Source organism: Dryobates pubescens, chromosome 8 (assembly GCF_014839835.1).
Source record: "Dryobates pubescens isolate bDryPub1 chromosome 8, bDryPub1.pri, whole genome shotgun sequence".
In the NCBI taxonomy this organism is placed as follows: domain Eukaryota; kingdom Metazoa; phylum Chordata; class Aves; order Piciformes; family Picidae; genus Dryobates; species Dryobates pubescens.
Window position 1 is genome coordinate 40578574 of NC_071619.1, and position 25640 is coordinate 40604213.

Consider the following 25640-nt stretch of genomic DNA (forward strand, 5'->3'; position numbering starts at 1 on the left):
CTAACAACTCTCTCTGGGAAGAACTTTCTCCTCACCTCCGGCCTAAACTTCTCCTAGAGTGATTAACAGCAGATGAGAGAAGCCCTGCTTACAGTTAAATGCTAATCCTTTCTCAGCTCTCCCAAGCTTCCTCATAACTGCATCTAGATTCTCCTGAACTTTATTGCTCTGGTGTGTCCAAGCTCATTTGCAAGTAATGAGGAGGATCTGGAGGGACTGTTAGTAAGGAGCTTTTTGAGTGGGTCTGGGCCACAGGCACCTTGCTCTTGTTTTATTGTCATATTTTGGAGGAATTTCTGTTATGTCAGGCAGAGGCACATCAACCAAAGCTTTGTGCTACTGGGAGCTCCTGCTGTATCCCTGAGCTGTGTGAGGGGTAGAGTGGAGCTGCATCCTGGGTCTGGGATTTGGCCCCTCTGCTGGAAGGTCAGCACCTGGCTGCACAAGGCCTTGCATTACTGTGTGGTGATAGCTGTAGGGTCAATAACTAGATGGATTGGAATATCAGTTGCCATCTGTCCAACTTCTTAATCACTTCCAGTTACTTTTCCTGGAGTTTTATTATTAAGATTTTTGATGGGACTAGATGCTGTGATGTCCCTGATTGATCAGGGCTATGTCCCCCACAGCAAACTCCTGGCCAAGCTCTCAGCCCATGGCTTGGATGGGAGCACACTGCGTTGGGTTAGGAACTGGCTGGAGGGCTGAGCCCAGAGAGTGGTGGTGAATGGTGCCACATCCAGCTGGCAGCCAGGCACTAGTGGTGTGCCCCAGGGATCAGTGCTGGGCCCCATCCTCTTTAACATCTTTATTGATTATCTGGATGAGGGCATCGAGTCCATCATCAGTAAATTTGCTGACGACACCAAGCTGGGGGCAGGAGTTGATCTGCTGGAGGGTAGAGAGGCTCTGCAGAGGGACCTGGACAGGCTGGACAGATGGGCAGAGTCCAAGGGCATGAGATTGAACACATCCAAGTGCCAGGTTCTGCACATTGGCCACAGCAAACCCATGCAGTGCTACAGGCTGGGGTCAGAGTGGCTGGAGAGCAGCCAGGCAGAGAGGGACCTGGGGGTACTGGTTGACAGTAGGCTGAATATGAGCCAGCAGTGTGCCCAGGCATCCAAGAGGACCAATGGCATCCTGGCCTGCATCAGGAACAGTGTGGCCAGCAGGAGCAGGGAGGTCATTCTGCCCCTGTACTCAGCTCTGGTTAGGCCACACCTTGAGTCCTGTGTCCAGTTCTGGGCCCCTCAGTTTAGGAAAGATGTTGGCTTGCTGGAATGTGTCCAGAGAAGGGCAACAAAGGTGGGGAGGGGTCTGGAGCACAGCCCTGTGAGGAGAGGCTGAGGGAGCTGGGGTTGCTTAGCCTGGAGAAGAGGAGGCTCAGGGGAGACCTTCTTGCTGTCTACAACTCCCTGAAGGGAGGTTGTAGCCAGGTGGGGGTTGGTCTCTTCTTACTCTAGGTGATCCTGCTCCAGCAGGAGAATAGCACTAGATGATCTTCTCATGTCCCTTCCAACCCCTGCTATTCTGTGATTCTAAAGGATCAAACCAGACTAACAGTCTTGTTCCCTTCTTTCTCTCAGCACCATTCAAACATTTGCTCTGTACAGCTTCATTTCCAGACATGCCCAGGCAGCCATGGCACATGAGCAAGCAGAACATTTACAAAGGTCTGATGGGTCACAAGGCAGCCCTCACACTTCATCCCTGGCTCAGGGGAGACCTTATTGCCATCTGCAACTCCCTGAAGGGAGGTTGTAGCCAGGTGGGGGTTGGTCTCTTCTCCCAGGCAGCCAGCCCCAGAACAAGAGGTCACAGTCTCAAGCTGTGCCAGGGGAGGTTTAGGCTGGAGGTGAGGATGAAATTCTTCATAGAGATTGCCCATTGGAATGTGCTGCCCAGGGAGGTGGTGGAGTCACCATCATTGGAGGTATTTAGGAGGAGACTTGATAGGGTGCTTGGTTGCATGGTTTAGTTGATTAGATGGTGTTGGATGATGGGTTGGACTTGATCTCAAAGGTCTCTTCCAACCTGGTTTATTCTATTCTGTTCAAATTATTTACAATGGTGACTGTTGAAGACTTCATTTTTTAGGTGTTGGTGGCTGTGGCCTCAGTATTATGGTGATGACAGAAGGAGAATTGATAATGATTATGGCTATCAGGAAGGTGTGTTGGTCCAGCAGACTAAACTTCCATGTGAGCCAAGAATTGCTAGATAAGAATAAACAGGAAATGTTCTTTTGGATTTGTGACTGCAGTTGCAAGCCCTTTCTCTGAACCTGCTGCCCTCTCAGGTGCCTGCCCTTCCGTTACCTAGCTGATTCTGTATGTTTTATTCAGATGGTGGCACCTCCCTTGTGCCTTTACTCTTCTTGGAGGGTATAAAGTCAAGATATCTATGAAAAGGCTTTCAGTGTTCTACTGAGAGTGTGTACAGTGTATGTCTCGTATCTGTCTCATTTGTTTATCAGGTGAAGGCCTCTACTTGGCATGCACAGGCTTTTCTGATGAGTTGTACATTCTCATTCTTGTGTTCTTGAGCAGTGCCTGCAGCTCTGGAGAGGAAGCTGCAGACACCTTCCTATCAAATGGAAATGGTGCCATTTGATGTAGACAAACTGGGGTTTTGCTTCTTAGAGCAAACTGAGGGCATTCTACCCCTACTGCAGTTGTCTTACCTCTGCAGCTGTGTGGTGGCCAGATCCTGTAAGGAAAAATTTCAGTTTGTGGTGCAGTGAAACCCCTTGCTCACAAATCTAAGCAGCCTTCCTTGTCCAGTTGAGGGCAGTCAGCAGTGTATTCTTGTTTCCTTAGGTGGGGTGTGTATGAGTTGTGGTTATCTCAATATAATTTACAGCAGAGCCAGGTGTTAACTGTTAAGCTGCTTTGTCATCCCTAACTTAATTCAAGTTGCTTCCAGTTGGGTAAGTGGGAGCTGTTGAACTTTCTTCCTCTTAATGACTGCTGTGTCTTGTCTGACAGTTACCTCTGACCTGGGGGTTGTGACTCTGGATTAGAGCAGCAACAAGGAGGTAGATCTTTAAATGACCTCTGGATCTAAATAACCAATCCAGTGACAAACACTGTTCATACAATCAATAAGGTTGGAAAAGACCTCAGACATCATCCAGTCCAACCTATCACCCAACATCTCAGGACTAACTAAACCATGGCTTCAAGTGCCACATCCAATCCCCTCTTGAACACCTCCAGGGATGGTGACTCCACCACCTCCCTGGGCAGCACATTCCAATGGCCAATCTCTCTGTCTGGGAAGAACTTTCTCCTCACCTCAAGCCTAAACTTCCCCTGGCATAGCTTCAGACTGTGTCCTCTGGTTGCCTGGAAGAAGAGACCAACCCCCACCTGGCTACAACCTCCCTTCAGGTAGTTGCAGACAGCAATAAGGTCACCCCTGAGCCTCCTCTTCTCCAGGCTAAGCAACCCCAGCTCCCTCAGCCTCTCCTCACAGGGCTGCGCTTCAGACTCCCCAGCCTCGTTGCCCTTCTCTGAACATGATCAAGTGTCTCAATATTCTTCTTAAACTGAGGGGCCCAGAACTGGACACAGGACTCAAGGTGTGGCCTAACCAGTGCAGGGTACAGGGGCAGAATGACCTCCCTGCTCCTGCTGGCCACACTGTTCCTGATGCAGGCCAGGATGCCGTTGGCCTTCTTGGCCACCTGGGCACACTGCTGGCTCATGTTCAGCCAGCTGGCAACCAGTACCCCCAGGTCCCTTTCTGCCTGGCTGCTCTGTGTGCTGCCAGAGAGGGACATGGGGGTGCTGATTGACACCTGCCTAAACATGAGCCAGCAGTGTGCCCAGGTGGCCAAGAGGGCCAATGGCATCCTGGCCTGTATTAGGAATAGTGTGGCCAGCAGGAGCAGGGAGGTCATTGTGCCCCTGTACTCTGCATTGGTTAGGCCACACCTTGAGTCCTGTGTCCAGTTCTGGGCCCCTCAGTTGAAGAAGGACATTGAGACACTTGAATGTGTCCAGAGAAGGGCAACAAGGCTGGGGAGAGGCCTTGAGCACAGCCCTATGAGGAGAGGCTGAGGGAGCTGGGGTTGCTTAGCCTGGAGAAGAGGAGGCTCAGGGGAGACCTTATTGCCCTCTACAACTACCTGAAGGGAGGTTGTAGCCAGGAGGGGGTTGGTATCTTCCCCCAGGCAACCAGCACCAGAACAAGAGGACACAGTCTCAAGCTGCACCAGGGGAGGTTTAGGCTGGAGGTGAGGAGAAAGTTCTTCACTGAGCGAGTCGTTCGTCATTGGAATGTGCTGCCCAGGGAGGTGGTGGAGTCACCGTCCCTGGAGGTGTTCAAGGGGAGATTGGATGTGGCACTTGGTGCCATGGTCTAGTCGTGAGGTCTGTTGGGACAGGTTGGACTTGCTGATCCTTGGGGTCTCTTCCAACCTTAGTTATACTGTGATACTGTTGCCAGCATCTAGGGAAACAGGCTTCTCCCCCCAGATTTGGGGCTGTCTGGTTCTTTGCTGTTGTCTAACACCTCTTCTTGCTCTCTTTCTGCAGGTAGACGCAGTGCGTGTGTATGTGAACAGCAGCTCTGAGAACCTCCAATACCCTGTCCTGTTTGTGGTTCGCCAGCAGAAGGGAGTGCTCTCCTGGCAGGTCCCACTCATTTTTCGAGGCCTGTAAGTACTGGAGTCTTTTCCTTGTAACGCTCTTGTCTGCCATAGAATCAATGAGGTTGGAAAAGACCTCAGAGATCATCAAGTCCAACCTGTCACCCAACACCTCATGACTGCATTTATCCTCTGCCTTTCTCAAGTGCTAGATCACGATACCTGTGTAGAGCGCAGGGCTGGGATGCAGAGTCCAGTGGACAGGAGAGCCCTTATTCCCCAGCTGCACTGTAACTCAGCAGTGAGGTGTGGTAGTTCTAGGCTATGCCTTTAAAATTTAGCTGCAGATTTCAAGTAGAAAAGTAGAAAAGCATAAATAAATCACTCTTGGGTGTGAAAAGGAAAACAAAAGATTGCTGTAAACAAATTTAGTGGATAAAGGTCTGGGGTAAATGGAGCTCTACCATAACAATTCTTCACTTTTCATTCTTTTTCTCTTCTCCTCTGATCTTGGCTGTTCTGCTTTGCCTGGGAGAAGATACTGCTTCTGGCTGACCTTGAGATAAGACCTACCCACTGCTTTTCTCTCAGCTTCTCGCTCTCTCTTGATATAGGGGGGTTTGGGAGGTTTGGTGCAAGGGAGAGGGGGGCAGTGGAGCAGCTTCCCTGGTCTTTCTGACCAGGGAGGGTTTTGTGGTGTTTGCTAATTGTAAATACCTGTATAATATTGTAACTCCTGTATATTTTGTACACATTCATTGCATTCCATTGCAGAGTGTAGTTTTTGCTTGTAAATGCAGCTTCATTTGCTTCTAACTGAGTTGGTCTGGCTTAAAAGTTAATGCTGGGGGGAAACCTCAACCCTCCACATTAGGGTTCAAACAGCAGCTGTGGAAATAGCAGCAATGCCATTTGGTAGATTCACTGTCTTGGTGACACAGGCAGATCCAGTGTGTGACACTGGGCTCAGTGTCAGCTGAGTGTAGGAAGAGCAGGATTTGGTAGGTAATCTCTTACTTGGCAGCGTGCTCTTGTCTCTTAGCTTCTCAGGTATGTGCACAGAATACCAGGAGGCTTGTGTGCTGGGGATCTGCCTGTGTCACTGTCATGGATTGAGTTGAACCTGCTGCTGTTACTCACACCATGCCACAGTCATGCCAGCTTCAAAAAGTCAAAATGCAAACTGGAGCGAAGTATTATGGGGCTTGAAGTTCAGACTGTAACACGGGGAGCTTCCAGTTCTGGTTCTTGCTTCTGGGTTCTGGCTGTGGGCTCTTTTCTGCAGGCAATGGCAGCAGAAGGAGTGGGAGTCAGGTAGCTGCTGGGTTTGGTTTTCTGTTTTATCACAGTATAACCAAGGTTGGAAGATACCCCAAGGATCATCAAGTCCAACCTGTCCCAACAGACCTCACAACTAGACCATGGCACAAAGTGCCACATCCAATCTCCCCTTGAACACCTCCAGGGACGGTGACTCCACCACCTCCCTGGGCAGCACATCCCAATGACAAATGACTCGCTCAGTGAAGAACTTCTTCCTCACTTCGAGTCTAAACCTCCCCTGGCACAGCTTGAGACTGTGTCCCCTTGTTCTGGTGCTGGCTGCCTGGGAGAAGAGACCAACCCCCTCCTGTCTACAATTACCTTTCAGGTAGTTGTAGAGGGCAATGAGGTCACCCCTGAGCCTTCTCTTCTCCAGGCTAAACAATCCCAGCTCCCTCAGCCTCTCCTCATAGAGGCTCAAGGCCTCTCCCCAGCCTCTTTGCCCTTCTCTGGACACGTTCAAGTGTTCAATGTCCTTCTTAAACTGAGGGGCCCAGAACTGGACACAGTACTCAAGGTGTGGTACAGGGGCAGAATGACCTCCCTGCTCCTGCTGGCCACACTATTCCTAATACAGGCCAGGATGCCATTGGCCCTCTTGGCCACCTGGGCACACTGCTGGCTCATGTTTAGGCGGGTGTCAATCAGCACCCCCAGGTCCCTCTCTGTTTGGCAGCTCTCCAGCCACTCTGACCCCAGCCTGTAGCTCTGCATGGGGTTGCCGTGGCCAAAGTGCAGCACCTGGCACTTGGACTTGTTAAATGCCATCCCATTGGACTCTGCCCATCTGTCCAGTCGGTCGAGGTCCTTCTGCAGAGCCTTTCTACAGAGGGACCTGCTGGGGTTTTCCCCAGGCATTGCACTGCATTTCTTCTGCAGGTAGGCTAAGGTAAGGTGCAATCATGCATTGTGTTTTTAATTAGATTATTACCTAAGGGAATTACACATTGTGCTTGTGGTATCTTATGTTACATTAAACTCTTACCTCTTTCTCAGTCCTGAGCTGTGTGTGTCACTCTTCCCTTTGCTTTTGTGTTGGGGGAGCAGGCAGCTTAGCCCTTGTGCTAGACCATTACAGTCACTAAGACTGACTCTACCAAATGGCATTGCTGTCACTTCTGCAGTTGCTTATGGTGCATGCAAGTAGGCTTTGAACAAGCTCTGGAAAGAGCACCCTGACTGCTGGGTTACAGTGCATTTGAGGAACAGGGGCTCTCCTCTGTTTCTCATCCTGGGTACACCTAAGTTAGGTCTCTTCTAGGGGGGTTGTTTTGTGAGTGTTTTGTTTCTGAAAGTGCCACTCCATTGTATCTTCAGCAGCCTTAGCTAGTTAGGCTGCAAGTAGTGAGGCTTTGCAGGAGCCTTAGACCATCTGAGATGTGAAGCTTCATCCTGTGACTGAAATATGATGGGGCTGGGCCACATCTTGCCTGCTGCAGTGCCTTGGCTGATGCAGACGATGGTTATAGCAGTGTCTGTTCTGGGTTGTCATTGCTTCCCTCTACCTCCAGCAAGTGGCAGATGTGCAGATGGCACAGGCAGCCTCAAGGGAAGTGAAGTGCAGTGCTGGGGATGGCCAGTCCCTTGTGCCCACCACAAGAGGCAACAGAAGTGCAGTTTGAGCTCTGAATAAAAGACTAAATGGTTTAGGGCTCTCAGTTTAGCATTTCAGTTATGCAAGGAGGGAAAAAATGATGTTGTTATTAGAACTACCAAACAACTTTTTAACTACCCATTTTCCCCTCTCTTCCCTGGCTGGTATAGCTATCAGAGGACCTACAATTATCAAGAAGTGAGTCGGACCCTTTGTCCCTCTGAGCCAGCTCCTGAGAGAGGACCTTCTGACCAGGTTATATTTGTGGATGTTGCTTCCATGGCACCATTTAATATTGCATATGAGCTCCTAGTCACAAGGCTCGAGAGCTTCCAACTTGAGTAAGTTGAGATGTGAGAATACAAATGTGATTTCTTGGTGTATCTGCTGTGTAGGGGTTTGGTCCATCAGTTTACTCTTCCCTCCTTTTTCCTTCCCAGAGGGAGAAAACAAATATTTTTCTTCTGACATTTCTTTTCCAGGACCAACAAAGCCTTTAACTTCACTGCCAGCCCTTCCCAGCCCCAGGTAAGGAGGAATCCTCTGGGGTGTTGATTGTGTCACGCAACATTCAAATGGTTGATGTGAGCCTTTGCTAGATATGGCATAACTAGGCCTTTCCCTCTTGGTATGCAGGGAAACTTCCTTATTCTTGAGTTTTCTGTGGATAAAGTGAATAGATAGCAGTACCTCAGCCCCCCTACAGGCACATTTGGGTCCTCTTGCAAAGCACTTAATTCAGCCAAAAGCCTTGACCACAGCAAACGAACAGTGTCTGCAGTTTAGGAAAGATCAGATAAATCCAGAGACCATTGGACTGCTACACTTCATGGACAGTGAGATGGTGTGCACCACTGTTGTTCCAGCCAGTGCTGGCTCAATTGCCCGAGTATGACTTGCTAAGATGCAGTCTTTCTCCAGAAAAACAACCAAAACCACAGACTGTAAATGCACAGCAGAGCTCAGACTGCTACTCCTTGCTCAGGGCAGCAAGTCAAGTTGCAAGGTGTTAAATGAAATGCTTGATAATTGTGGTTATTAGCTCAGAAAAGAGCAGACAGTGTAGCACATCCAGCTGAGGAGCCTTGTTTAGAGCCTTGCAGATACTACATGTCCTCTCTTGAATAAAAATGCTGTTGGCAGTCACTATAGTGATGAAGGAGCTCATGGAGCTGGGAAGGTATGTAATTTAGCCAGGCTGTCTGGTACTCTGTTTTTGTTGTTGCTATCACTGCTAACACCACTTAACTTTAGGTTTCCTATTACCAGTCATCCCAGCTGATCTGTTTTTGCTGTCATATATCTTAAGATGGTTTACAGATACAGACTATAAACCTTTGTTACTTAGAATCTTGTAACTCGAGTGTAAAGGCTTTAGGATCTGGCCCAGAATCAGCTTTGTAACTTTGGTCTGTGTTTGTCACAATTAATTAATGGGAGTGGTGATTTTTAATTATAGACCAGGCAGAGAGAGAGTGGAAGATGAGTGCTGCTTAATTGGTATCATGCTGAGGTTTTTGTAAATCACAGTATTAAGTAGTCTGCAGGGGCAGGAGGTTAAAAAAAAAAAGCAATTCAGATTTTAGATGGATGTTGGAATAGCCCTGAGGCTGGAAAGAGACAAGTGTAACAACTGATGGAGGAGTTGTCTGGAACCCAGCTCATGCCTGAGGGCAGAAGGAGAAATTAGATATGCTTGTGCAGGTCAGGAGTGTTATCTGAATGTGCTGATACCACTCACAGTCTGTATAACAGAGAGCTGTAGGTCTCAGCACCCCTTAGGTTAATTCTGTATTCTGGTTTAAGTGTGGCCTAAAGAGAAAATTATCCAAGGGTCCTCATGGGTGGCTTCCTCAAGGACCTGCAGTTTTCTGAGGGTAGTGAACCTGCAAAAAACCAAGGAGCTCAGATTGGCAGTGTCCTTGCTTGGTGGAGATAACACGTGCTCTGCTGAAGAAACCAGCTTGGTGAGTTTTCTGTTTGTAAGGACTTGTGGTTGGAGCCTGTGCTCTCCCTCAGCAGTGAGGGGACCCTGCTTGGAGGGTGGTGCTGGCATTTCATGCTTTAGTAGAAATGGGCAAACCTGGAAAAAGGGGATTTCCCCCCTGTGGTGGTTTAAGCCTTAAATGGGAGTTAAGAGCTCAGATGGGGGCAAGGCTGAGAATCTCCCTCCCAACAGAGAGGCAGGGGGGAAAAATGAGAAGGAGCAAATCCACCAAGCAATGATTTGGAGTCAGCTTGGAAGTAGAGAGGTAAAGAGTTTTCTTTAAGCAATATATACATATAACAATAACAGGTAAGGTTCACAAGGGCAAGGAACAAGGATGGATGGGAGGGGCACAAAGAAGAAGAATACAAAACCAGTCTCTCTCTGAAGAGGCACAGAGGCAGCAGGGAGAAGGATCAGGCCTGATCACGTGGCAGAGGAGCAGGAAGGCAGCTGCAGTAGCTCTCATCCAGGAGAGGCAGGAGCCAAAAGGAGGCCTAATGACTGCAATGTCCTGCTTTTTATACCCTAGCTGGGCAGGGAGAGAGGGGTGGAACAGACTCAGTTTCCCAGGGGGAAAACGCCCTGCAGGGAGGGCAAAGCACTCGCAAGCCTCCCACCCTGTTCTCAGAATGGGTGTTAGCCCACCGCATCCCCCTCCTCCTTATCCCTGCCTTCCAGTTGAGGGTCCTACTTCTTGGAAAGGGGGTGGGAAAAGGGAAATAGGAAACAGTTGGCCTTTGCTCAGCACTGAGGTTTGGGAATTAAGGGGAGCTCTCTAGCTGGGAACGTCTGGGGTTAAAATTTTGTAGCGGGAGGTTAGGTAGCTTCCAGTGTGGCAGCAGTGGCTCCCTGGTGACAAGAAGGAAGGAAGAAAAGTGACTGGTGGCAGTATTCAGCCTTATGTCCCTTCTGAGATGGAATGAGGTGCCCAGCAGCAGTGACTGTGAGCTGAGCTCTTGGGGTCTGGGCTTTAAGTAGGGCAGTGGGAGCCCATGAAACAAGCCTGCCTGCTGGGGCAGGTATGACAACCCTACTTCTCTAGCAACTGGCTGGTAAAATACATCAAATATGCAAATGATCATGTTTCCTGGGACAGCTTTTGCCCAAATGAAAAAAGGCCCTTGCTGGGCCAGGGAAAGTAATTTTCTAACCCCACAGACTGTCCTGTGGGCATGCTCAAAGCACAGAAGCACAATTCAACACTATTCCTCTCTGTCAAGGGGAAAGCAGGTGTATTGGCAGATGTTAGTTGCCCAGTTTTGGGGTTTTGTTTCAAAAATATAGCAGAATTATTTGCAAAGCTGAAGTGAGGAGAAAACCCTAATACCCTTTGTCCTCAAAGCCAAGCCTGTGAGGGGTTTGGAGCACAAGCCCTATGAGGAGAGGCTGAGGGACCTGGGGTTGCTTAGCCTGGAGAAGAGGAGACTCGGGAGACCTTATTGCTGTCTACAACTCCCTGAAGGGAGGCTGTAGCCAGGTTGAGGTTGGTCTCTTCTCCCAGACAACCATCAACAGAACAAGAGGACACAGTCCCAAGCTGTGCCAGGGGAGGTTTAGGCTGGAGGTGAGAAGAAAGTTCTTCCCAGAAAGAGAGATTGGCCATTGGGATGTGCTGCCCAGGGAGGTGGTGGAGTCACCATCCCTGGAGGTGTTTAAAAAGACGCTGGATGGGACACTTAGTGCCATGATTGAGTTGATTAGGTGGTGTTGGGTGATGGGTTGGACTTGATGATATTGCAGGTCTTTTCCAACCTGCTTAATTCAATTCTATTCTATTCAGAGCCAAAACCATTGCTGCCTTCCCCAGTGAGGCTGCACTGCACCTCATGAGCTTCCCTTTGAATAGATAACTCCTGCAAGAGCAAAGGCAGATCCTATCATGCTTCTATCACCTTTGCTCTTCATTCACCCAACCTGAGATTATTCTGAGATAATTCTATTCTATTCTAAATCCTGTAACTAATATCACACATTTATTTATGGAACTCTTAACAGTTTCAACCATTTGCCCTGATACATTTCACAGTCTATCTTTGAAGCAACCCATCTGAGATTAGCTCCGTTATATGTTCCTTATATAAAGTATGTCCAGCAGTGTGAAAACATCTGGAAACTGCTCATAGCAATGTAAAATGGAGCAGGGTGTTAAAATTAAGTCACTTTATCTTGATCAATGGGGGGGGGGAAACTTAAGGGGAACAGAAGCTATGCTGTGTCTTGCTTGTAATTTACCTGTTGAAGGTGTCTGTGTCTAACAGACAGTGTGCTGTGCAAGGGGCAGAGTTCTCCCTATGTATTTCCCTTGCTCTTCTGTAGTGTAAGTTCCTAACGTTTGAAAACTGAATTTTTGTGAAAGCCTTCCACATCCAGGCCCAAAGCCCAGATTGGATTGATGTCAGGACCTTAGGGGAGTCTCTGAAACTAATGTCAGGGGTGATTTCTGGACCATAACTCTTGGCACTCTGCTTTCTCTGCAGTATTTCCTGTACAAATTTCCTGAGGATGTCGATTCAGTCATCATTAAAGTGGTGTCTGATGCAGTCTATCCATGCTCAGTTGTCTCTGTCCAGGATATTGTGGTAAGTCTGAGTAGAGAAGGGTGAGGAGGTGCCTCCTGAAGCTTTGTTTCCTGCTGTGAGGGGGTCTGTGCCCTAGCAGAGAGAGAAAAGCCCTAGGAAGTGCTTCACCCTAGTGTAGTGGTGGTAAAGGGAACCCCTCAAAGAAGAATGTAAATACTGTGGGAAGGAGGCAAGGTTGGAGATGCTGAGTTCAAGCATCTCATACAGAGACTTTTGTTGCAAGAAGGTGAACAGGCTGCTCTTCTCCAGCCTGTCCATAGGGCATTTGCTGTGCTCCCCTCATGAGGTTTAGCACTCTCTTACCTTGTGATGTGAGTCTGTCTCTCCACCGAGTGGTGTTGGCTGGCACGCTGCTGGTGGCTGAAGGAGGGGACAGTGCCATTCCTCTTGTTCAAGGCAGCATAGGAAGCTTCTGATGTCCAGATATGAGGTCTCTCCTCCTTTCCAGTTTGATTTCCTCTCCATGCAATGACTCATCCCTTTTCTTTGAAAGGGGAGAGCAGCTGTTCCCTGTCATTGGAAGTTGGCTGTTGCTTGCAGCTAGGAAATAGCCCCATATTTATTCTCCTTTCCCACCCACCTAATGATGCAGGGACCTGCAGTGTGGGAGCAGCAAGATGGTGGCAGAGGTGCAAGGTGCCTTGGTTGCTGGCTCTGAAGTCCAGGCAGTTGCTTTTAGTAGCTGGGGTGAGAGTAACATCAACTCCTGCCCCCATCCCTGTGTTAGAATGGTAGAAGGGCAGGAGGCAGGATGGACAGGCAATGTTCAAACAATCAGGTAGTAAGAGTAGTGGGAAAGAATGAGGGCAAGCACTACAGAATGTAAAGGATGACACAGTCTTCAGCTGAGGGTATGCACTGCCCTGTGGGAAGGGTGATCAGTTTGATTGAATCCTCTTCTGGGATTAAACTGCAGACCAGCTGAGAGAATGCCAAGATCAGCAGTGAATGTAGGTGACAACCGATGTCTTCAGGGCAGATCTTCTAACTTCTGAATGTGTCCTGGTTGTTTTGTTCACTTTGTTCTGCACTGTCTGTTCTCCCCCTGTCTCCCTTTGAAATCAGTTTGGATAGTTTAACCCTCAGTTGTTTCTTAGTGCCCAGTGTATGACCTGGACCACAATGTGGAGTTCAACGGCGTTTACCAATCCATGACTAAGCAGGCAGCCATAACAGTGCAGGTGAGATGATGATTTTTTGTCACAGTGCTTCTGGGTTTTTGGTTGGTTGTGAGTCTTCTTTTTTTGTTTTGTTTGTTTGGTGTTTGTGTTTTGGCCTTGTTTTGGGTTTTCACTTTTGTTTGGTTTGGATCTGTGGCTTCCCCTATGTTTCGTTGGTTCTGGTATGGCTGTGAGGCTCTGTTCTTATTCAATCAGCCCCTGGATTCAGCAATGCTGAGCCCACACCTTGAGTATTGGATTGTTTGGGGCATTGAGGTCCTGGAGCAGGTCCAGAGAAGGGCAACAGGGCTGGTGAAAGGTCTGGAGAGCAGGTCTTGTGAGGAGCAGCTGAGGGAACTGGGATTATTTAGTCTGGAGGTGAGGAGAAAGTTCTTCCCAGAGAGAGTTGTTAGCCATTGGAATGTGCTGCCCAGGGAGGTGGTGGAGTCACCATCCCTGGAGGTGTTCAAGAGGGGATTGGACATGGCACTTGAAGCCATGGTTTAGTTAGTCCTGAGGTGTTGGGTGATAGGTTGGACTTGATGATCTTTGAGGTCTTTCCCAACCTTATTAATTCTATGGAGAAAATGAGGCTGAGGGGAGACCTTCTCACTCTGCAACTACCTAAAAGGAGGTTGAAGTGAGGTGAGGTTGGGTCACTTCTCCCTAGTGACAAGTAATAGGAGGAGAGGAAGTGGCCTGCCCAGGATAGTGGTTGAATCTGCACCCCAGGAGGTGTTTAAAACACAGAAGGACATGGTGCTGAGGGACATGGTTTAGCATCAGACTTGGTAGACTTAGATATGGTTGGACTTGATGATCTTAAAGGTCTTGGGGCTGTTCAGTCTGGAGAAGATAAGGCTCCAAGGAGACCCTATTGTGGCCTTCCAGTATCTGAGGGGGGCCTACATGAAGGCTGGGGAGGGACTTCTCAGGATCTCAGGTAGTGCTAGGACTAGGGGGAATGGAATGAAGCTGGAGGTGGGGAGATTGAGGCTGGAGGTGAGGAGGAAGTTCTTCCCCATGAGAGTGGTGAAGCCCTGGAATGGATTGTCCAGGGAGGTGGTTGAGGCCCCATCCCTGGAGGTGTTTAAGCCCAGGCTGGATGAGGCTCTGGCCACTCTGATCTAGTGTGGGGTGTCCCTGCCCATGGCAGGGGGGTTGGAACTAGATGATCCTTGTGGTCCCTTCCAACCCTGACTGATACTATGATTCTATACTATGATTGTCCAACCAAAATGCTTCTATGATTCTATAAATGGAAGAAGAAATGTTACCTTTGCTATAACTGCTTATATTTGCTTAGGTAGGTCTGTTATGTCTCAGGTGCTGAGACTCTAGATCAGAGTGGCTGCAGCCAAGTGTCTTCCCTTGGAACCTTGGCTGTTCTACCACCAAGTGGTGGTAGCAGGGCCTCTGTAATAAGCAAAGCTTGGGCAGATGGACTGCAGTAATAAAAGTAAATTAAATGCATTAGCATTGGTTTGCTTGTACTGGGGTGCTGCTGTACTGCATAGTGATGAACTCAGTTTATTGTCATCAAGGATGAGCAGAGCATAGAGGCTGGACAGATGGGCAGAGTCCAAGGGCATGAGATTGAACACATCCAAGTGCCAGGTTCTGCACATTGGCCACAGCAACCCCATGCAGTGCTACAGGCTGGGGTCAGAGTGGCTGGAGAGCAGCCAGGCAGAGAGGGACCTGGGGGTGCTGGTTGATAGTAGGCTGAACATGAGCCTGCAGTGTACCCAGGTGGCCACGAAAGTCAATGGCATCCTGGCCTGGATCAGGAAGACTGTGGCCAGCAGGAGCAGGGAGGTCATTGTGCCCCTGTACTCAGCACTGGTCAGGCCACACCTTGAGTCTTGTGTCCAGTTCTGGGCCCCTCAGTTTAGGAAAGATGTTGAGTTGCTGGAAGGTGTCCAGAGAAGGGCAACAAAGCTGGGGAGAGGTCTTGAGCACAGCCCTGTGAGGAGAGGCTGAGGGAGCTGGGGTTGCTTATCCTGGAGAACAGGAGACTCAGGGCAGACTTTACTGCTCTCTACAACTCCCTGAAGGGAGGTTGTAGCCAGGTGGGGGTTGGTCTCTTCTCCCAGGTGACCAGAACAAGAGGACACAGTCTCAAGCTGCACCAGGGGAGGTTTAGGCTGGATGTTAGGAGGAAGTTCTTCCCAGACAGAGAGATTGGCCATTGGAATGTGCTGCCCAGGGAGGTGGTCTAGTCACCATCACTGGAGGTGTTTAGGAAGAGACTGGATGAGGCGCTTGGTGCCATGGTTTAGTTGATGAGATGGTGTTGGGTGAGAGGTTGGACTCGATGATCTCCAAGGTCTTTTCCAACCTGGTTAATTCTATTCTATCATCAGAAGCCCAGCTCTTTCCAGAACAGGCAGGTTTCTGAGTCTAATACCTGTACAGCAACTAAATTCTGATCTCTGGCCTTTGAAGCAGGTATTAGACTTTTGGGGGAGAGGCTTCTTCATATCTCATGGATTTTATCCTCTTCCATCCTTCCGTGCAGAGAAAGGATTTCCCAGGTGAGCAGTTCTTCGTCGTGTTTGTCATCAAGCCAGAGGATTATGCCTGTGGTGGTTCTGTGCCTTCTTCCATGCATGGTAAGTTGTGCTGGGAGGTGGATTTGGTTGCTGTGTCTGGGTGATGAAGCAGCAGGGGTCATTTGAGCTCTTCCTGTGGGATAGCCCGGGGTGGTTGTATAGCTCTGGCTTACCCAGGGAGCTGTGAGAAAGTGAAGTAGAAATTTTATCTTGTCAAGTAGATTAGAAGTGTTTGACTGATCTAGGAGGTGGCTGGCTAGTACAGCATCTGGCTTGCTGGGGTTATGGGCTCTTTGGAGGTGTCATTGGTGTTTTGGTAGATACTGGAGGCATCCAGGTAATGCTGGTTACAGCTTTTTGGTTGGTGCTTTTGCTCTGGGCTTTTTTTAACCCCAGTAGTGGTATATTCTCCTCCTGCCTGCATGGAGGCCCCAAGAGCAGTTCCTGCAGGTAGCCCCACTGCTGTCTTGGGATTTATGACAGCCCTGGGCTTGGGGGGGACAGGAAAAAGAATCATTGGGGGAGAATAATTTTACAAGAGAACTGTTCATAGTGCTGTTTCCAGCCAGCAAATCCTCTCTGCTTCAAGGACAGTGGTAAATGCAGAGCCTCCACCACTCATATTGCAGCTGTACCTGGAGTGGGGACACTCCTGTCCTCAAAGCTGAATGCCTTCCTCCCTGTAGCAGAAGCAGGGCTGCAACCAACAAATATATTGGGCTCCTGAATTCCCCCTTCCTCCCCCCCCCAAAAAAAAAGAAAGAACTGTCATCTTTACATAGAATACACAGAATAAACCAGGTTGGAAGAGACCTTCAAGATCATCACGTCCAACCCATCAACCAATCCAACACCACCCAAACAACTAACCCACGGCACCAAGCACCCCGTCAAGTCTCCTAAAAACCTCCAGTGATGGCGACTCCACCACCTCCCCAGGCAGCCCATTCCAATGTGCAATCACTCTTTCTGTATAGAACTTTTTTCTAACATCCAGCCTGAACCTCCCCTGGCGCAGCCTGAGACTGTGTCCTCTTGTTCTGGTACTGCTTGCCTGGGAGAAGAGACCAACATCTGTCTGTCTACAACCTCCCTTCAGGTAGTTGTAGAGAGTAATAAGGTCACCCCTGAGTCTCCTCTTCTCCAGGCTAAGCAACCCCAGCTCCCTCAGCCTCTCCTCGTAGGGCTTATGTTCCAAACCCCTCACCAACTTTGTTGCTCTTCTCTGGACTCGTTCCAGCAAGTCAACCTCCTTCCTAAACTGAGGGGCCCAGAACTGGACACAGGACTCGAGGTGTGGCCTAACCAGTGCAGTGTACAGGGGCAGAATGACTTCCCTGCTTCTGCTGGCCACACTGTTCCTGATGCAGGCCAGGATGCCATTGGCCCTCTTAGCTGCCTGGGCACACTGCAGGCTCATGTTCAGTCTACCGTCAACCAGCACCCCCAGGTCCCTCTCTGCCTGGCTGCTCTCCAGCCACTCTGACCCCAGCCTGTAGCTCTGCATGGGGTTGTTGTGGCCAATGTGCAGAACCTGGCACTTGGATGTGTTCAATCTCATGCCCTTGGACTCTGCCCATCTGCCCAGCCTGTCCAGGTCCCTCTGCAGAGCCTCTCTACCCTCCAGCAGATCAACTCCTGCCCCCAGCTTGGTGTCATCAGCAAATTTACTGATGATGGACTCGATGCCCTCATCCAGATCATCAATAAAGATGTTAAAGAGCATGGGGCCCAGCACTGATCCCTGGGGCACACCACTGGTGACTGGCTGCCAGCTGGCTGTGGCACCATTCACCACCACTCTCTGGGCTTGGCCCTCCAGCCAGTTCCTAACCCATCGCAGTGTGCTCCCATCCAAGCCAGGGGCTGACAGCTTGGCCAGGAGTTTGCTTTGGTCTGTCTTTCTCCTATTCTAAAGCTGTGTGGCAGTTTTAGGCTATGCCTTTAAAAACTAGCTGCAGATTTTGAGCAGAAAAGTAGAAACATATAAACAAATCACCATTGGGTGTAAAAAGGGAAACAAAAGATTGTCCTAAGCAAACTCATTGGGTGAAAGCCTGGGATAAGAGAAGCTGTACCCTAACAACTCTTCACATTTCACTTCCATTCCCATTCCTTTTCTCTTCCCTTCTGATCTTGGCTGCTTTGCCTTGCCTGGGAGATAATGTCCTGTTTTCTGGCTGGCCTTGAGATAACACTAACACTGCTTATCCTCTCTCCCTTGGTACAGAGGGATCTGGGAGGTTTGGGGGGTGGGCAGTGGAGCAGCTTCCCTGGCCTTTCTGACCAGGGTGGGGGTTGTGTTGTTTGCTAATTGTAAATACCTGTATAATATTGCAACTCCTGTATCTTTTGTCCATATTCATTGCATTCCATTGCAGAGTGTAGTTTGTGCTTGTAAATACAGCTTCATTTGCTTCTAACTGAGCTAGTCTGGCTTAAGTTAATGCTGGGGGAGACTTCAACCCGCTATCAGTAGAGCTCCACTAGCAGGGTGTGCTGAGCCCTGGTGAAATACAGCAACTTGCTGGCATGGGCACCCTGCCTGGAAGTGTTTTGCCAGCAGAGCTTTGGCCAAAGGCACAAATGGAGTCCTGGTATCTGTAGTGAGAGAAACTGCCTTTTGGAGGCTAGATAAATAGGACATGAGATGCCCTTGGGATTCAGGCATTCGGAGCAAATCGCTTGGTGCCATGGTTTAGTTAGTCCTGAGGTGCTGGGTGGCAGGTTGGACTTGATGATCTCTGAGGTCTTTTCCAACCTTGTTGATTCTATAATGTACTGGAGGGCTCAAGCAGGAATTTCTAGTCTGAGAACAGGTTGTAGATAGGAAGGAGGGGGAAGCCTATGGCAAAAGCTGTATGTTGACAAGTCTGAGAAGGGTCTAGAGCAAAACCACAGGCAGATTACGGTGGAAAGCCAGGCTCTAGTGTTTTTGCAAGTGCAGGGAACTAAGAACAGGTCCAGAGCTCAGTCATGTTTGATTGCTTTTGTATTTGCTGTCCCCTTTGCATCTCACAGGGAACGTCAATCGCACCTGGAACCTGCAGCGGACGAAGAACCTTCAAGTGACAATTGAGCCTTCTATCAAAAGTCAGTGTTTGGGGGCAGGACTATGCAACTTTACAGGGGGACTTGGCACTTCTGCATAGCAGGGCCTGGAAGCCCTCTGATGGGAGTGCAGAAGGCACTAGCAAAGGAGTCAAAAGCAGCTGGAGTCCCTTCCAGGAGGTGCTGTGTGACAGAGGGTGGTCTCAGGGGCACACCAGCTAGCACTAGGGGTGAAGAAATGGGGCAAGACCTTGCAGCAGGTACTGGGAATTCCTCTGGAAGCAAGCAGCTAAGTTTTGAAAGGCTGTTTGGGGCTGGGCATTGTCACTAGATTGTGTCAGCAAGAGCAAGACAGGAGTGCTGGCTCTGAGAGGAGCTGTCCTTGCTCTCTGAGCTGACTGATGCCTTCTCTTTCCTCAGAGTCTGTGTATATCCAAGCCATGTTCTTCAGTTTCCTGAGTTTCCTCTCCTTTTACCTGGGCTCAGTGGTGGTTGCTTTTGTCCACTACATCAGGTGAGTTGAGGGGTTTTACAGGGACAGCATCTCTGTTTCTCATCATCCTCAGAAATGCCTCACTCTGCACTACATTTAGGGCAGCTGGGGTGGCAAGCATTGAACAGAGCAGCCACAGAAGTCTGATTACTCAGTATGCTTCTACTGACCATCAGCCAGAAAACATTTTCTTTCTCTGCTGTGGCTATCATGGCAGTGATGAAAACTTAAGGCTCTGCCCTACAGCTTTTGTAGTGCCCCAGCTCTGGGATTCCTTCCTGGACACTGGGGGGCAGGTGGCAATTGTGTTGGGGCCAGTGTGGGATATGGGGTACCAGAACATTGGGGAACCAAGGTACTTCCCAAGGTACTACTGAACCATAGTAAGTGGCAGTGAGCCAAACAGAGCCTTGGAGTCCCAAGAGTGCTGGTTTCCTGTTTGATTTGCCTCCTCTGTCCCAGACCTTGGTGCCTGGGCTTATGTTGAGGAGAATATCTGTATCTGAGGTGAACTTGGGCAGCTACCATGTCTAAAAGGGTGATATGATTTGCCCCTAGAGGGTAGGTAACAGTGCAGGATGAGAGCCTTGATGGGGCAGTGGGCAGATGCTCTTAAGGTGGTGGGGGGTGGTGATTGGATGATGTCTTTGCCCTCCTCTACTCAGCATCTGTATTGAAGGATGTGGTACTGGCTGCTGAAGTATTGTGCTGATGTGTGCCTCTAGCTCCTGCTGCTCTTCTGGTAGATTCTTAGGCACTTGATCCCCTGAGCAAGGGAGTTACATTAGGAATTCCCCATGCAGTGCTACAGGCTGGGGTCAGAGTGGCTGGAGAGCAGCCAGGCAGAAAGGGACCTGGGGGTACTGGTTGATAGTAGGCTGAACATGAGCCTGCAGTGTACCCAGGTGGCCAAGAAGGCCAATGGCATCCTGGCCTGTATCAGGAACAGTGTGGCCAGCAGGAGCAGGGAAGTCATTGTGCCCTGTACTCAGCACTGGTTAGGCCACACCTTGAGTCCTGTGTCCAGTTCTGGGCCCCTCAGGTTAGGAAAGATGTTGAGTTGCTGGAAGGTGTCCAGAGAAGGGCAACAAAGCTGGGGAGGGGTTTGGAGCACAGCCCTGTGAGGAGAGGCTGAGGGAGCTGGGGTTGCTTAGCCTGGAGAAGAGGAGGCTCAGGGGAGACCTTCTTGCTGTCTACAACTCCCTGAAGGGAGGTTGTAGCCAGGTGGGGGTTGGTCTCTTCTCCCACCAACCAGCACCAGTACAAGAGGACACAGTCTCAGGCTGTGCCAGGGGAGGTTTAGGTTCAAGGTGAGGAGAAAGTTCTTCCCAGCAAGAGAGATTGGCTATTGGAATGTGCTGCCCAGGAAGGTGGTGGAGTCACCATCCCTGGAGGTGTTCAAGAGGGGATTGGATGTGGCATTTGAAGGTTTAGTAGTCATGAGGTGTTGGGTGACAGGTTGGACTTGATGATCTGAGGTCTATTCCAACCTTATTGATTCTGTGATTCTCTCTCAACAGCCTGAGCAGTGTAGGAAGGGACTGGTTATATGTAACTGGTTGTCCTGTATGGGCACTTGAGAAGGTAAAAATCCCTCTGTTATGGAAGTCAGACAGGTAGACAGCCAGCAGTTGTGGCTGAGCCATGGCTAGTCCAAACAGTATTTGTCTTTTGTTGATGTTGCTTTTGTGGTTTTTTTGTGCTTTATTTGTGTTGGGTTTGGTTGGTTGGAGTCTGCACCATATTTACTTATTTGTGCCCCAGATGGATCCTGCCATGGCTGGCAGGTGATGGTGTTTGTAGGTTATCTCATTGGTGCTGCCTGTTCTTTTTTCAGGGTTCAGAGGAAGGCTTCAGCTGGCAGATTGAGTCCTGAGGATGGTAAGGTCACTTTTCTGTTGTGTGACAGCTTTACCTGACCATCACAGATCCCTGGCCAGGCTGTCAGTCAAGTACTGTGTGTCTCTTCAAGCCTTCTTCCCTGCACATGCACCACATGGTCTCTGGTGCTGAAGAAATATGTTAGAGCTTCCTCTCTTCACTCACACGAGGGCATTTGAAGCAAGCTCCCTTCAACATGGTCCTGCCCCCTACCCTGAAGAGCTGGCTTTGAGAGGTGGAGGAAGGGCAAGGCTTGGCTAGACTTGGCTGCAGGCTGATATGCCTGGTGCCAAGCCTGTTCATTTCTAAGCAAGGTTGTGCACGTTTGGAGGCCAGGCAGATCCTCCCTTGCCTCCCACCACGGCAGAAAAAATGAGACTGAGACAAATGGCTTGCAGAAGTGATGGAAAGTTTAAATGGAAGAGCAGTGAGTGTTTTACAGACAGCTACAAGCACAGTGACAAAAGAAACCCAAAGCATACAGAGTGCCTTACAGCACACCCAGAAGCCTCCCAACATTTCCCTTCTCCCTACCTGAAGGGAGGTTGTAGCCAGGTGGGGGTTGGTCTCTTCTCCCAGGCAGCCACCAACAGAACAAGAGGACACAGTCTTAAGCTGTGCCAGGGAAGGTTTAGGCTCAAAGTGAGGAGAAAGGGAGATTGGCCATCAGAATGTGCTGCCCAGGGAGGTGGTGGAGTCACCATCACTGGAAGTGTTTAAAAAGTGCCTGGATGAAGCACTTAGTGCCATGGTTTAGTTGATTAGATGGTGTTGGGTGACAAGGTGGACTTGATCTCAAAGTTCTTTTCCAACCTTATTGATCCTATGATTCTACCTTAGGGTACACCCAAAACCCCTCGGGCTCTTTCTCCCTCCCCTCCACTGTTAGGCTAATCTCAGCTGGCCAGATCTGAGATTGCCCGTCCCCCTTCTCCTCCTGGCATTAGGGCAAGCCAGGTGAAGAGACTGGATGAGGCACGTGGTGCCATGGTTTAGTTGATTAGAGGGTGTTGGATGATAGGTTGGACTTGATGATCTTAAAGGTCTCTTCCAACCTGGTCTGGTCTATCACAGTATAACTAAGGTTGGAAGAGACCCCAAGGATCATCAAGTCCAACCTGTCCCAACAGACCCCATGACTAGACCATGGCACCAAGTGCCACGTCCAATCTTCCCTTGAACACCTCCAGGGACAGCGACTCCACCACCTCCCTGGGCAGCACATTCCAATGATGAATGACTCGCTCAGTGAAGAACTTCTTCCTCACTTCAAGTCTAAACTTCCCCTGGCACAGCTTGAGACTGTGTCCCCTTGTTCTGGTGCTGGTTGCCTGGGAGAAGAGACCAACCCCTTCCTGTCTACAACCACCCTTCAGGTAGTTGTAGAGGGCAATGAGGTCACCCCTGATCCTTCTCTTCTCCAGGCTATTCTATTCTCCACGCTCCAGTCTATTCTATTCTAAAAGGCCTTGAGATAACTCCCCTTCCATTACCAGATAGGGAGCATCTCCCATGGGAGCAGTGAGGGAAGAAAGAGCAAGTGAGAGACTTTGCAGATGGATTTATAGGGTGCAGGATATTATGGGTATGAAATACACAGCTCCCTGTGTGCACCTACTGGGCTGGACCCTCGGGACACTGGAGGTTGTAGCTTATGTGGCAGGAACAGGAGGCACCCAGCCTGAACTGCCACAAGGGCACTTGAAGATCTCCTGTCTGGTTTAAGCATGGGGGCTCTAATATTTCACTTCAAATTTCAATTTGCTTTTAGCTGTGAGTTGCAGACCACCAAGTGAATGAATGACTAGTACAGCTAGGTAGTGGTGGTGTGTTTTATTTACTCTGGTATTGGGTTCAGTTCACTTCCTGCTGCACCTGTGTTTCAATGTGCTGCAGATTGCTGCTCTATAGAAACACAGCAGCATCGAGGAGGCCACCAGTGAGAATGGAAGTGTTTGCCATGTGGGTGGAGGGGGGGCCACTGGGAGGGGCTGACTTCTGGAAAAGTGGGGGAGGCTGGAAGTTTGATTTTTGTCCACATATTCAGTGTCTGCAAAGTAGTTCAAAGCACCGATCTGAGGATAAAGGCATCATCAGTTACAGAACTAACCAGGTTGGAAAAGACCTTTGAGGTCACCAAGTCCAACCTGTCACCCAACACCATCTAATCAACTAAACCATGGCACCAAGTGCCTCATCCAGGCTCTTCCTAAACATCTCCAGGGATGGTGACTCCACCACCTCTCTCCTGGGGAAAGGGAATGTGTTATGTTTTGACAGCATTGAAAAGTTATTGGTGTGTTCCCTTTTTCAAAGCTCCATCTTTTTCTGTCTGTCTGGTCTGCCATATACCACCAGATAACCAGAGCACAGCCCTGTGAGGACAGGCTGAGGCAGCTGGGGTTGCTTAGCCTGGAGGAGAGGAGGTTATGGGGAGACCTTATTGCTCTCTACAACTACCTGAAGGGAGGTTGTAGCCAGGTGGGAATTGCTTTCTTCTTCCAGGCACCAAGCACCAGAACAAGAGGACACAGTTTCAAGCTGTGCCAGGGGAGGTTTAGGCTGGAGGTTAGGAAGAAATTCTTCCCAGAAGGAGAGACTGGCCATTAGAATGTGCTGCCCAGGGAGGTGGTGGAGTCACCATCCCTGGAAGTGAAGAGAATGGATGGGGCACTTGGTGCCATGGTTTAGTTGATTAGATGGTATTGGATGATGGATTGGACTTGATGATCTTGAAGGTCTCTTCCAACCTGGTCTGGTCTATTCTATTCTAACAGGCCTTGAGGTAACTCCCCTTCCATTACCAGATAGGGAACATCTCCCATGGGAGCAGTGAGGGAAGAAAGAGCAAGTGAGAGACTTTGCAGATGGATTTATAGGGCACAGGACATTATGGGTATGAAATACACAGCTCCCTGTGTTTAGGAAGAGACTGGATGAGACACTTGTTGCCATGGTTTAGTTGATTAGATGGTGTTGGGTGATAGGTTGGACTTGGTGATCTCAAAGGTCTTTTCCCACCTGGTTAATTCTATTCTAATCTATAAGCATGCTAGTATCAAGTGAGCTGTGCTTAAGTGGTCTGCAGTGGAACATCACTCTGACTTGGCATTACTTGGGTTAATATTTCTGCTGAGGGTCTGGGGACATGTGGGTTCTCACAGTGGCTTCTTCAGCCCCTGAGATCCACATGTGCATCCCTCTATGTGGGATGTGTGTGAAAGGTTTTCCTCACAACCAAATCACCAGGGGACTGCAAAAATGTGCTTTAAAAATACTCTTCTTTTAAGTCACTTGGTGTAGATCCAGCAGTAAGACAGCAGCAGGTCTTAGGGTACTGGAGGCACAGGAAAGGCCTGTGTGTTGGAGTTTGGGAAAGCTGAAGGGACTTGGCCAAGGCCCTGGAAGAGATCCATGGTGGTGACAAGGGATCACTGTATAAGGCAAGGAGGCCCAGTCTCCATCAGGTGAGACCAGAAGCCTCAAGAAGTTGTTTGTGCTGCAGCTGAGAGTTCATGTGGTGAAGGCAGCTTAGAAGCTGTTTTTCCACACTGCTCTGGGAAATGTAGAAGTTCAATTCTAGTGCTTGGGAAGTTTCCAAAGAGGCTGCAGGGCACAGATGCTGTGCTTGATACAGACCTGGAGAGCAGAGAATCATGGGATGTACTGAAGGCCACACCTTGAGTCCTGTGTCCAGTTCTGGGCCCCTCAGTTTAGGAAAGATGTTGAGATGCTGGAAGGTGTCCAGAGAAGGGCAACAAAGCTGGGGAGGGGTTTGGAGCACAGCCCTGTGAGGAGAGGCTGAGGGAGCTGGGGTTGCTTAGCCTGGAGAAGAGGAGGCTCAGGGGAGACCTTCTTGCTGTCTACAACTCCCTGAAGGGAGGTTGTAGCCAGGTGGGGGTTGGTCTCTTCTCCCAGGCAACCAGCACCAGAACAAGAGGACACAGTCTCAAGCTGTGCCAGGGGAGGTTTAGGCTGGCGGTTAGGAGGAAGTTCTACACAGAGAGAGCGAGATTGGCCATTGGAATGGGCTGCCCAGGGAGGTGGTGGAGTCACCATCCCTGGAGGTGTTTAGCAGGAGACTTGATAGGGTGCTTGGTTGCATGGTTTAGTTGATTAGGTGGTGTTGGGTGATAGGTTGGACTCGATGATCTTGAAGGTCTCTTCCAACCTGGTCTGGTCTATTCTAATGGTAGGTTGGAAGGAGCCCTCTGGAGATCATCTAGTCCAACTGTGCTGCTAAAGCAGGTTCACCTAGGGCAGGCTGCACAGGAACACATCCAGGCAGGTTTTCAGAGTCTCCAGAGAAGCCTTCTCTTTTCCAGACTAAACAGCCCTAGCTGTCTTAGCCTCTCCTACTAAGAGATGCTCCAGTCCCCTAATCATTTTTGTGGCCCTGTTGGACTCTCTTCAGTAG

The 25640-nt window shown here is 49.5% G+C and overlaps 1 protein-coding gene across 1 annotated transcript in view; it reads left to right on the top strand.

Moving 5' to 3' along the window:
- The first annotated feature begins 4544 nt into the window (after positions 1–4544).
- LOC104302919 (SID1 transmembrane family member 1) overlaps positions 4545–25640 on the top strand; it is a 50818-nt gene continuing 29722 nt past the window's right edge. The window contains exons 1-9 of the mRNA XM_054163333.1: positions 4545–4666; positions 7685–7855; positions 7997–8042; positions 11982–12083; positions 13181–13264; positions 15765–15858; positions 18820–18891; positions 19270–19363; positions 21180–21223. Coding sequence (XP_054019308.1) covers positions 7794–7855; positions 7997–8042; positions 11982–12083; positions 13181–13264; positions 15765–15858; positions 18820–18891; positions 19270–19363; positions 21180–21223 — 598 coding nt within the window. The 5' untranslated portion in view covers positions 4545–4666; positions 7685–7793. The remainder of the gene's footprint in view (positions 4667–7684; positions 7856–7996; positions 8043–11981; positions 12084–13180; positions 13265–15764; positions 15859–18819; positions 18892–19269; positions 19364–21179; positions 21224–25640) is intronic.